Here is a 12,816-nt window from a genome sequence, read left to right as displayed (position 1 = left end):
ACCACTTTATATACAACTAGGTTTTTCAATCTGGTTCAATTCCTCATTTTAAAAGTCACAAAATATCCTGCGAGGTCGTGCAAGGGTAGGTCTATAAGAGGAAAACAAAGTCGTGCTACGCGTTTGTAATGTTTTATCGTCTTACCTGTTGAAACGAGAGGTTTTACAGGAGAAATGTCTCGTTTGTGGACATAAACGTTTAAAAGAGGCAATATTCTGCGCCACATTTGTTTTTCTAAAGAACAGTACTCCCACTGGAGCTGTCAATATTCAAAATTTTAAATTTTAATGGCGCCCAGTGTGTATATTCAACCTTCACTTGAAAATATTGCTTGTTTTTCTTAAATTACCCCTCACTCGGGCACAAATAAAGTTTTCTGAATATATAATCTTTTATTATTATTATTTATATACTTATTTATTTTTATCTAACTTGTATTTCTGTCATTCTTTCAAAACTGAACAGTAGAGCCGAGTAAATATTTTTCACCCTGGACTAATACTACACCTGGCTACACTACACGTGGCTAACTTGTAGACCAACGTGTTTTTATTTTACTTTATCACTACTTCACCCATTGTGTTTTGGCTCTAGACGTCGTTATCTGCATTTCCTTTTCTTTCTTTTTTCTTTTTTGACAGTTAAACATATGACTTAAGACTGCGGAAACATACTAGATTCATTATCAGATAGTGAATGGTGTGAACCAGCATCCAGACTGTAGGCCTGAGGGGTCGTTTTTTGTTTGTTTTTTTCCGCCTGCGCCCGCCTCGCTCTCTCTCACCTGGACGGAAGTGGACATAAAAGGCAGTGCAGGTAGAGGCAGCCTCTCACCTCCTCTTCTCCCCCCCTCCTCCGCGCAGGCAGGTAGTGCGGCACGGCAGCGCTCACCTCTCCACTTTCGGTTGAGGAGAGGAGGCATGACGCTGGATATGTTCCACTCCTGTAAATATGAAAGAACTTGAAATATTCTTCTTCTGTTTCTTCCCAACCAGTAACCTCACGGACTAATGGGGCTTATACTGCTGAGCCTGATTCTCCGGTACTGGATCAACACCGTGGAGGGTAAGCTGGAGTTTTGTTCGTCTTGAGGAAAAAAAAAAAAAAAAAGTACGTTTGTAATGTGCAAACAAAAAGAAACAGTAACAGGAACAAGTCATCAAAGGTGTATTGGCTAAAGACTGGTTTAGGTGTTTCATTTTGAAAATCCTGTGATTAAAACAACATTTTTATTACACATTCAATATAATAATACAACTATACATGTTTTAAATGAAATATATGAAACTTTAGACTTCAAATTTAGACTTCTTCCTAGGAGAGACTTCGTAGATTGTCAGGAAACTCTGGTTGACGTTGACAAGTTCACTGGAACTGTTGTTCATGTGTGCTGCAGGATCATGTTCAGCTGGCAACGCTGTGACTTGTGACCAGTGTCTGCAGCTCAGTCCTCAGTGTGCCTGGTGCACGCAGGAGGTATGCAACTAAAATAACCACGATACATTCAAAAATACACAATGATCGGGCGCAGGTCAGCAAAAACGCCAAAGCACGCTCGGCTCTAATGATTGCACAATATTTTATGGCATGCCGTAAAACAATCGCTGTGTTCAATCTGTAAACAACTTTTTCCTACAGAATTTTACAGACTGGTTTTCAGTCAAAGAGAGATGTGACACACTGGATAACTTACTAGAAAAGGGATGTGCCACGGACCAGGTGGAGTTCCCTGTTACCAAAGTCGAAATCCTCCAGGATCTGCCACTTGGGAGGAAGACAGCCAACGATAACAGCACCCAGATCTCCCCGCAGAAATTGTCCCTGAAGCTGCGACCAGGTACATCGCCTGAAGAGCTTTGACTTGATGATTTCTGTTTAGGAATAGCTCCTCGTTTTCAAACAATAATTAGTCGCTGCTTTTGTTTTGTTTTTTACACAGGCAATCAGCTGACTTTCCAGGTTAAGGTTCAACACACGGAGGACTATCCTGTGGATATGTACTACCTGATGGACCTGTCGGCGTCCATGATCGACGACCTGGGGATGATCAAAAACTTGGGCACGTCTCTGTCTGAAGAGATGGCCAAACTCACCAGTAAATTTCGAATGGGCTTCGGCTCTTTTGTGGAGAAGCCCGTGCTGCCGTTCATAAAGGTCACAGAAGAAGAACGGAGCAACCCCTGCAGGTACACAGTAAATATATCAAACCGAGGCCTTCTCTGAGTTTGGAAACTTGAGCATTTGGTGTCATATCTCAGAGAACCTTGCTTTTAAGCTGCTTGTTTTTTTTTGTCTGCAGCGGCGTAGGCTCATCCTGTCTGCCAGCATTTGGCTATAAACATGTCTTGTCTCTGACGAGCAGCACTGACAAGTTCAACGAGATAATCGCTAAGCAGCACGTATCCGCAAATGTTGATGTGCCAGAGTGTGGCTTTGACGCTGTCATGCAAGCAGCCGTTTGTGGGGTAACATTTTGCTTTTTTGGTTAGATCTGCTAAATGAGTGTGAGTTTGTGATTCTGTTGGATGAACTTTTATTATTTGATCAGACGGAGCAGTTCTTCATTCTTGTGTCTTGATAGGACAAGATCGGCTGGAGGAATGACTCCATGCGTCTGCTGGTGTTTGTCAGCGACGCAGACTCGCACTTTGGGATGGACAGTAAGATGGCCGGCATCGTGGTTCCCAACGACGGCCAGTGTCACCTGGACGCCAACAATGAATACTCCATGTCCACCGTGCAGGTAAAAAACCCTCAGCGCTTATATTTCAAACAATGTAGGATAAATTATGATTTCATTTAAACCCCTGATAGCCTGCGCTGTAGTGAACCACCTCTGCCTCACACAGTTCACACTCATGTCGCCTTTCAGGAGTACCCAACTCTCGGCCAGCTGATTGATAAGGTGGTGGAGAACAACATCTTGCTGATATTCGCCGTCACGGAAGATCAGAAACGCAAATACACGGTAATATTTCCTTCTTACAAAACTGTGCCATACAGTTTCTTTCTAGTGGAATGTGTCCACACTTGAGCTGCAGAAATGCAAATGTTCGCCGGAGCCCAACGTGGGTTGCGTATTTATTTATCGAGCGGCATTCCCATACTACCTGTTGGAACTAGCCTGTTTTCCCTCGCCGCTCTTTTCCCTGCTTTTCTTTGTTTTTGGGGCCTGTGAACGAAGCCTGCCCTTGTTTTTTAAGTTTTTTAACTGTGACTTTTCCCGTTTTGTGTTTGTCTTTGTTTTTCCTCTCAGAACTATGCAAATCTCATACCTGGCGCCACGGTTGGAGTCCTGGCGACGGATTCACGGAACATCCTGGAGCTGATTGTAACTGCATACAAAGTAAATAAACACCCCCCGGTGATCTGGATGTGCTGAAAAACACCTGCCACTGAACGCAGTGTTGTTTTAATCGAGTTATCTGACGAGAATTTTCATACTACAAACATACAAACACATATAGCCTGAGTTAACCGTCTTTGCATCATCATTTTTACATGGTAGTCAATCTCTCATGCATGCATTCTCCATTCCTTCTCATTCTCCTGCTTTTCCTCTTTCCTTCTTTCCTCTATCACATTTTTTCCCTCTAACGCCTGGTGCTTTGCATCAGCATGTCTGACAGCAAGTTTCTGCATGTTGCAGCTGTTTGATCTCCTCGCCCCTCTTCTTCTTTCTTTCCCTCACTCTCTCTCTCTCTGTCTGTATCTCTTTATCATTCTCTGTCTGTCTATTTCTTGCACCCTGTGTTGTTTTCTAAACCACCCCCCGGCGGCGGTGACTGGTGACGGGCGTGCAGTCCTCTAATTACTTCATCAGCTTCTTCGCTTACACGCACGTTCAGTCTCGGCCACGTCGACCACCTCAAAACAGGAGTCCCCTGTCATCACGCTGATTGTAGATGTGCTGCTCGAAGGGAACACGATACAAACAAAGGAATATTTATTTATCTTAAACTCACCTGCTATGTTGAATCAATATTTGCTGTTTAGTGGATAGATATTTGAGCCGCTACACTTTAAATACCCCAAAGCATATTTACTGCATAACACCGAAGTCTACTGAGTCGCTTTTACCTGCATAATCCGTGTTCAAGTGGGTGTTTCCCTTAAAGGTTCCCCTTTTCTCTTTCTTTACCATCACGCCATGACACTGTGCAATTGTGGGCCGACAGGAAACACACAGTTAAAGCTCTGTTAGCACCCAGACAGTCTGTCACAGAGTTCATTAGTCAGTCAAACACCGGTCTTTCTCTTAGATGTCATTCATTTGTCAGGTGCTTTGTGCAGCCCAGCGCACCTGGGACGATGACTCAGAGAATGAGCTAGGAGGGTTTTCAAACATCACAGGTCAATGTAAGGTGAAAGTATAATTCCACAGGAATTCCCACTTCATGGTGACAAAAAGACAGTATAATCAATCTGTTGTTAGGTCTTTTTTTGTTGTCTGTTAAGTACCCAGTTGTGCTGCCTGTTTCTTTTCCATACAGGTGTGTCTGTAATATATATATATGAACTGTTTTCTAGGAATTGCGCGCAGAGATTGAACTGGAGGTCCTCGGAGACACAGAGGAGCTGCAGATGTCCTTCACAACCATTTGCCCAAATGGAAGTGTCCTCCCTGATCTAAAACACTGCTCCAACATCAAACCAGGAGAGACGGTCAGTTGCTGTTTCTTTAAATTGCCTTTCAAAGTGCTTTATCAGACACGATCAGAGAGAGAGAGAGAGAGAGAGAGAGAGAGAGAGAGAGAGAAACAGACCGGTAAAGCAATTGTAGAAACCGTAAACAAAAATGTGGTGGCATGAGATAAATGTGAACAAAAGCATGGAAATAAAATAAAATAAATAAAAGCTAAAACTCTTTGGATGATTCTAGATGCCAGTTTAAACATGAAAGCTGAAAGCTGCCTCATAAAAGGTTTATATCCTCCACATCAGATCAAGTGAAAGTCTCGTGGAGCCGACCTTGTTTTCACATGAGAAGCATGTATGATAGACCAGAGAAGTGGACCAGTGAAAGGCCTCACTGTGCCTTATAACCTAGTAAAATAATTACAAAGTGAAAACTCCTCATTGGCACGAAGACAATAGAGATCAATTGTACCTGACTTTAGCCTGTAATATACTATATACACAAATTGTGTTAGATTTGCTGCAAACAAGTCAAATATTAACTTAGGTGTAAGTCTTAGCAAACAAAACTCTGAAGCAATTTTATCCCTCTGTGCCTCTGCACTTGCAATTAATAGTTCAGTTTAAATCCACGTAAATGAGCTCCCTCCATTATCTAGCCAATTAGGACGAGATAGTTGGTAAGTGATTCATCATTTCAGTCATTTTTCATGTAAATAAAACACTTGTCAACTTCTTGTCTCATATTAATACACTGCTATTACCAGTAAACTAAATATCTCTGGAAGCTATTTGATGGCATCCCCTGGTGTTGAAGGAAATTACGTTTGTCTGTCCATTTAAACCCTAAAGACGTATTGTCGTACACTTATTTTCCGCAAAACTGACGAACAAAACTGTGTAGTTTGTTGTCTAGCAACTCTTGGTTTTAGAGGTGGTTTTGTAATCTTTTCCAGCCTAGTGAGTGTGTCATTAAATTCATTGGAAACCCTTCTGAACAGATGGAAAATGACTTGTAATCCTAGAGGCACTTTTGCAACTCACAGATGTAATAATCTGGAGTAATAATAATGCATTTGTTGTATAACATTTTTAGAGCTGCATTAATGTATGTTTCATTTTAATATTCATTCCTCTAAATCAGAACAGAATGACTGATTGAACTTAGGGTGCAGATGTTTCCCGGGGCAAACTTTATTGGGATTAATTCATTGTTAGTTTTAGTCTTAGTTTCATGGGACCCTCTTCTTTTGCTCCTCAGGTAGTTTTCAATGTGTCTGTGGAGCTTCCAGGATGCCTGTCAGGAGTTCGACACTTCTCCCTCAAGCCGGTGGGCTTGCAGGACAGTCTGGAGGTGGAACTGGAGTCCCTCTGCGCCTGCGACTGCCAGCAGCCTCCTCAGACAAACAGCAGCCAGTGCACCGAGGACCAGGGGACTTTCCAGTGTGGCGTGTGCGTGTGTCAGCCGGGGTTCCTGGGAGCACAGTGCGAATGCAATGAGGAGAGTGCTTTGTCGAGTAACTGCGCTGCGAACAATGCGTCCGAAATATGCAGCGGTCAGGGGCAGTGCTACTGCGGGCAGTGTGTGTGTCATGCATCGAGCTTCGGTCGCATTTACGGACCTTACTGCGAGTGCGACAATTACTCCTGTGTTCGCTTCCGTGGGGAGCTCTGCGGAGGTGAGTAATCCCATACGAACATGAATAATTCACATGTTTTTGTGGCGAGGCGTTTTTTTTTTGTTGAAAGATTTCATTTTTTGCAGGTCATGGAGTGTGTGACTGCGGTGAGTGTCACTGTCAAAGCGGCTGGACGGGGGAGTATTGTAACTGCAGCACCAGCGCCGAGGCGTGCATGTCGGAGGACGGCGTGCTCTGCAGTGGCAGGGGGAAATGTGAGTGTGGCCATTGTGTCTGCTCTATACCTGGAGCATCTGGGGACAAATGTGAGAAGTGCCCAACATGTGGAGACGCCTGTACTTCTGCAAGGTGAGAACACATTCAAGGAAAAAGCTGCTTTTAGACGAAGAAGACTGTAATGCAGAGGAGTTTGTTAGCTTTACCTCCATTATTGCTTTACCTGAAACATAAAGGATGTTGTCTACCTTACGCCACATAATCTCTCTGTTCTTCAGAGTTCAGGCGTATCAGGTTCTGGTCCTCTTGTTCACATGTGTCTACACCTTCCATGTAACATCAAAAGACATTAATGTCCCTAACACAGCTCTGAGAGATTTCCTTTCTCCATTGAAAAGCAGCTGTCAGAGCTAATGACACTTGATACCACTGTTAAAGTGGGAGACCAGTGATAGCGAGTGGGTGAAGCCTTGGGAAAACCCTGATAAGTGACCAACACTGGGATTCTTCTGTAGTCCCTGTGTCAGTGATTGAAGAGTCATTAAACTTTACCTTCCCAGGGGTTAGTATATGATCTCTGAGGTAAACCTGACCTCCTGTTTTTCTGCGTGTTTTAACACCAGGACCTGTATAGAGTGCCATCTACAAGATAAGGACGATACCGAGCTGTGTGATCAAAGGTGCAGCTTTCCTAAAATTTCCATCAACACAACAGCAGGTAACGGACTCATTAATCTACTGGTTCTGTGTTTGAGAACCATCAATAGATGGTTTCTTACCAAACAGTTCTGGTGACTCCTTGAGGGAACTACCCACTGGGGAGCTCCTACGAGAACTACATACCTTTAAGGGCTTTTTTTTTCTGTATCTGGGGTGAATAGTGGCTAGGAGTCGATATAACTCTGTCTCATGTCGGCCCATATCTCAGTTTTATTCCATTTAAGAGGCAAACGTTTAGATTTTTTTCTTAATTTTTCTTTTAAACGTCATCGGCCAGTCACCATCACTCAAGGTTCCTCTGCTGCTAAGAAAGTACTTAACCTGACATAGGAGCACCTCGTGTTGCTTTATGATTAGCACGGTGGTTCAGTTTACTGCCATATAACTGTAAGATTGTGTGTCCAATGATAACTATAGAGCCTTTGTTCTATGTTTTTCTTTCTTTCTCACTCTCTCTCACGCTGTTATGTCACGTCAACACAAACACACACTTGCTATTTCCTGTTTGTCTCTCATATTGTTGCTACATTGACAAGATGTACAAAGGTATTGGCTTTTGAAACAATGTCCTCGCTTAATGCCGTTTAGAGAGGCGGACATTAAAATTTGATCCACCAAATAAAAGCCACTTTGGCATGCATCCATACTAGGGAAACAGGTTTTTAAAATCCCATTGCCCTTATGGTGCCAATGTTTTTGCTGACGTTGTAAGACGGTAGTTTAATCCTCTTTTGTAGAGCCTTATTTCAAAAGTATCGCCACTTTATTGTAATTTAACCCATCCCCTACCCCCATTGCTTTTATTACCCACTCGCTATCAAAACGTATAAAATTGAGTTTAATATCAAAACGTTGTCATGACTATTGGAGTTGAGGAGAAGAATAAAGTTCACGTATATCAGCACATAATGGGGCTGTAATGTTTTACAGTGTGACTGTAGCCGAAGAGTGCACGACCAAACTTGAATAACAGTCTTTCTTGGAAGAGATTAACGAGACAGAATGTACAAAACGCATATTTCTCATTGATTAATCACCATGCGTGTTTTTTCAAGGTTATAAACGTAGCTCAATGATGAGGGAAACACCTAAATAACCGACTATACACTTTATGTGGTTTGCATTAAGGGGGCTAACACATACAGCATCCTTAAAATTGAAACAAACATCTTTAAAAAGGTAAAATATCAAACTTTTAGCGACTAAATCAAGGGACAGAGCCTTATCATATCCATTTCTTTGCATGATCATGTGCTGCGAGTGTTTGTCGCTAGAGTCCGTCCTCACTGTTTTTGATAGTGGCATCAACACAGAGCCACGCAAGGTTTCAGCATAGGTCGGTGATTTGGAGGAATGCCGGCTTCCATCGACTCGGATGTCTCTCTGAAGCCCCCCCCCCCCCCCCCCCCCACCTCACCATTCTGCATTAACACAACACCATCCATGTTCTTTCTGGTAGCGCGGGACAATGGGGAACATATTATTTACCTTGTTGTACAGGCAGAGCTATTGTGGTGCATGTGAATAGCCAAAGGTCTTCCTTTATAGAAGAGTTGATTTTTAAACCCACTGGTGCAAGCTGAGAGGTATATCTGATTATCAGAGAGGATTTTCAGGCTTCAGATGTTAGACACAATGGCATCGTACACATGCACATGAGCATACACCAGATTGGAGTCTTTGATATGGAAATCACACTGACAGCGCAACAGAGGAGAGTATATCCTTTTACATTCTCAGCCCAACGTCAAAAGAGAAGATGATATCCAATAGAATTCACTCATTCCTTATGGATATGTATGCTCACTCTCAGGTTATGACAAGGGCCCTTCTATGCCTTGCTCACTGATGATGAAAAACGAGTGCTGGGCCTCATTTCATGTGGTTCAAGATGAGACGGGGAGCACTGCCTACAATCTCCAGACGTACGGTAAGATTTGCGACAACACGGGAAGTATATTAAAGAAAAACAGGTTCCGGCATGAGTCTCACGTCATCCTCTGTCCTGCCCTCAGGATGCCCAGAGTCCCCCAACATCACCATGATCATTCTGGGGGTCTCCCTCTCTGTCGTGTGCATCGGCCTGATCCTGCTGGCCGTGTGGAAAGTGCTGGTGTCAGTCCACGATCGTAAAGAAGTGGCCAAGTTTGAGGCTGAGAAGGCAAAAGCGAAATGGCAGACGGTAAGACCTTGAAGTTATTTAAAAGATAAGGCCCGGTGATAAACCAACAATACTGAGCGAGGTCGTGGGTGAAGACTTACTGTTACTTTCTTACTGCAAGTATGTCATAGTTTTCCAAAAACTGTGCTATCTAATTAACAGTTGTAACACTTAAGGATATACACTATCAGACCTTGAGTCAGTTTTTCCAAGAATTGGAACCGTCTAGAAAAGGATGAGAAAGAAAGAGTGGGTTTTTAAAGTCTGTCACACCAGAACCATCTAGGAATACATCCTTGGAAAATGTTAGGAAGGGGTAGTCCTTTTCAAAATGGGCTATTTTCCGTCAATGAGATCACGAATCATATGAGGTAGGAGGAGTGTGCCACAGAGCTAGAACAACAACAAGTCACAGTAGCTAGCTGTATGTGGTTAGCATGTTGCTGGACAGCATTGCTAGCTACGTTGCATGCCACCACGTTGCAGCTAAAGTGCTTGTTTAAGTTGGTATGTTGTGATATGCTTAAAAATGAACTGGTGAAACAAACTCATATGACTGACTGACACTTGACCACGTTGAAACTGACAATTGAAAATGACTTGCTAATTGCTTTTTCGCCATTAGTGTGAACACACCATTAAGAGTGGACGTTGTCACCCCTTGAACGTGTCCACAGTTGCAGTTATTCCTCACAGGACACTGATTGGTTCACACCACTGTGGATCAGCCACCAGTGCATAAATACTCAAGAATCCAGCTGCCTTGGTACCAATCACCCTCCTCTGAGGAGTAAATGCAACTATGGACATGTTCTAGGTGTGACAACGTTCACTCTTAATGGTGTGTTCACCCTAATAGGCGGTTTAGACTTCTGCATCAAATTGATGGCGTAGCTACGGCGACAGCGCAGAGCATACGCAGACCCTAGTGCCATAGCTAAATTGCACCTCCCCAGAAATGTAATTTCCACGCGTTGTGGCGACGAATTGATTGTTTTGAATCAATAAAGATGGAACACATCGAGAAAAGGTTAACTGAAGAGGTTTGAAGGTACAAATTTCAGCGAAAGTTTCAGTCGCCATTGTCAAAAGTGTAGCAGGAAGTAGAAACAAAAATTGAAGCAAAAAAAGACACTGCCGACTAGCGTCTGGGTGGCGTTTTTACAGAGCGAGCCAGACTGATGAGCACACAAGTATAAATGGCTCGCACCGGCATAGGCTATGGTTACGGCGTCTATGTCCCACAGTATCCCTCAAGGGCCTTGGTGGTGAAAAAGCCGGCTGCACATTATTTTCAACAGAAGCTGGCAATACAAAAGGTTCAAACTGAACCAACCTAACGCACAATGAATTAAAGACAAACTGGCTCCAAGTGTCAATCAGTGATAAGTGTTTGTTTCACCAGTTCATTTTTAAATTAAATATGACCACATAACAATTTAAACAGCCCTGCGATAGACTGGCGACCTGTCCAGGGTGTACCCCGCCTCTTGCCCGATGACAGCTGGGATAGGCTCCAGCCCCCACCCACGACCCTTCACAGGACAAGTGGTTACAGATGATGAATGAATGAACAATTTAAACAAGCACTAGAACTGCTCTTTGTTTCAGATGATGTAGCTGGCAAAGCTCGGGTGTTTTATAACTCGGTCGCTCGGGGTGTGAAGATAGCATAAAAGTGTTCTTTATGTGAAAAAGTTCCCTACAAAGACTGTACTGACAGAGCAAGAACTGAGTCAGTTCAGTAGTCAGACAGTATCAGGAGATGGATTAACAAGACTAACACAGGACTTTTGAGATGTTTTTATGGAATATATTGACCGTAACTAAAAGTACTGAACAGGTGAGCCTTGATGTATTGGTGACAGTATCATAATGGCCTCCTTGTGTTTGTGGTTCTTCTTTGTCTCTGTCTTTCTCAGGGGACCAACCCTCTGTTCAGAAGCTCAACGTCTACATTCAAAAATGTAACCTACAGGCACACAGAGAAAGAAAAGATTACAAACCACTGCTGAAGACAAACTGGAGGCCGTGTAAACCAACATCTGAGTGCACTTAAGCGTGTGTGTGTGTGTGTGTGTGTGCGTGTATGTCGAGTGTGTATGAGATAGAAGAGACAGGAAATCTGTACAATAGTTTTTGTACAAATCTCTGTTAATTCAGAGATGCTAGTATAACACAGTAGACAACGCTGTGAACAGACACTACATGATGAATTTGCTGCTATGTACAAGTATACTGCTGATGTTCTGTCAAACACTGAACACTAATGTTGCATCATGTTTGTGTAGCGTAACGTGCAGCTTGCAAAAATGAGAAGTCTACATTGCTAGTGGCTTACTACTGAAAAAATAGAAAGATTTGTTTTATTCAAATGTAAATATACAGGTGTATGGTACGTCTTTTTAAAATATTGTATTTGTGGATTTATTGTAAAGCAAGGCTGAGCCTTTAATGTTAATAGTATTTTTTTTTTTCTTTTAGCGGTGTATGGCACATAAATAAAGTTGGATTTTGACTTATTGTGTATTGTGTATTCAGGATTTATTGCGTGTCACAGTAGATAGTAAATGTTTTTTAGTGTACAATATGATATGATTATGCGTGTTGCTTGTTTGGAATCAGCCTCTCTTCTTCATCTACATGTGGAGCAGGTCCTCTTACATGGAAGTTTATAAAAACCATGTTTGGCTGTCCAAAACCACTGATAGTTGCTAAGCGCTAACTAAACTAAGTGTGCTCTACTTTAAATGATAACATGGTTCCCATTCAAAGCTATTTTCTAAAATGAAATATGCAACTATTTAATTTTGCTCTGCGATAGACTGGCGACCTGTCCAGGGTGTACCCCGCCTCTCGCCCCGATGACATCTAGGATAGGCTCCAGCCCCTCCCCACGACCCTTCACAGGACAAGCGGTTACAGAAGATGAATGAATGAATGAACTATTTAATTAATTAATGGATACAAGACGCCACTAAAATACCATTTCCAGTGTATATACAATGTGGACTGCAAGCGTTTGTGTCACATAGTGTAATGGCAAGCCTCTTTAATACAAAATAGGTTCATGATGACATATTTTAGGAGCCACAGGGCATCTAAAAATGCCCTGTGGAATTTTAGATGACTCAAAATCACAGTGTGACTGGCAGGAAGTCAAAAATTAGTAACAGATGTGGTCTGAAATGCACTGGTTGGCATCTTGAATCTAAATTTCTGTTTATCAGTTATGTGTTAAATGAGCTTGGTGTAGTGTACTTTCTATTGGGCCAGGACCAAAGATTGATTATTGGTTTGTACCTTTATTTTGAAAAATACAATGATAATAACAACAACAACAACTGAGAACTGTGATTTTGTTCAGAATCAAAGTATCCTCCTCGAGCTCATGTGACAGATTATCTATGTATCTATCTATCTATCTATCTATCTATCTA

General features: G+C 42.4%; 1 protein-coding gene across 1 annotated transcript; it reads left to right on the top strand.

Moving 5' to 3' along the window:
* The first annotated feature begins 866 nt into the window (after positions 1 to 866).
* Positions 867 to 12,784, top strand: itgb6 (integrin, beta 6). Its single transcript, XM_084541042.1, has 15 exons — positions 867 to 1,066; positions 1,398 to 1,477; positions 1,640 to 1,838; positions 1,941 to 2,187; positions 2,301 to 2,466; positions 2,583 to 2,744; positions 2,874 to 2,969; positions 3,258 to 3,347; positions 4,532 to 4,666; positions 5,901 to 6,318; positions 6,405 to 6,627; positions 7,119 to 7,213; positions 9,029 to 9,145; positions 9,231 to 9,397; positions 11,299 to 12,784. Exons 1-15 carry the CDS (start codon positions 1,012 to 1,014, stop codon positions 11,389 to 11,391), a joined length of 2,343 nt encoding a protein of 780 aa, XP_084397168.1. The 5' UTR covers positions 867 to 1,011; the 3' UTR covers positions 11,392 to 12,784.
* The last annotated feature ends 32 nt before the right edge of the window (positions 12,785 to 12,816 follow it).

Source organism: Chelon labrosus, assembly GCF_963514085.1.
Source record: "Chelon labrosus genome assembly, chromosome: 3".
Taxonomy (NCBI): domain Eukaryota; kingdom Metazoa; phylum Chordata; class Actinopteri; order Mugiliformes; family Mugilidae; genus Chelon; species Chelon labrosus.
The sequence above is the reverse complement of the archived record's forward strand: the minus strand, read 5'-3'. Positions and strand labels throughout refer to the sequence as shown.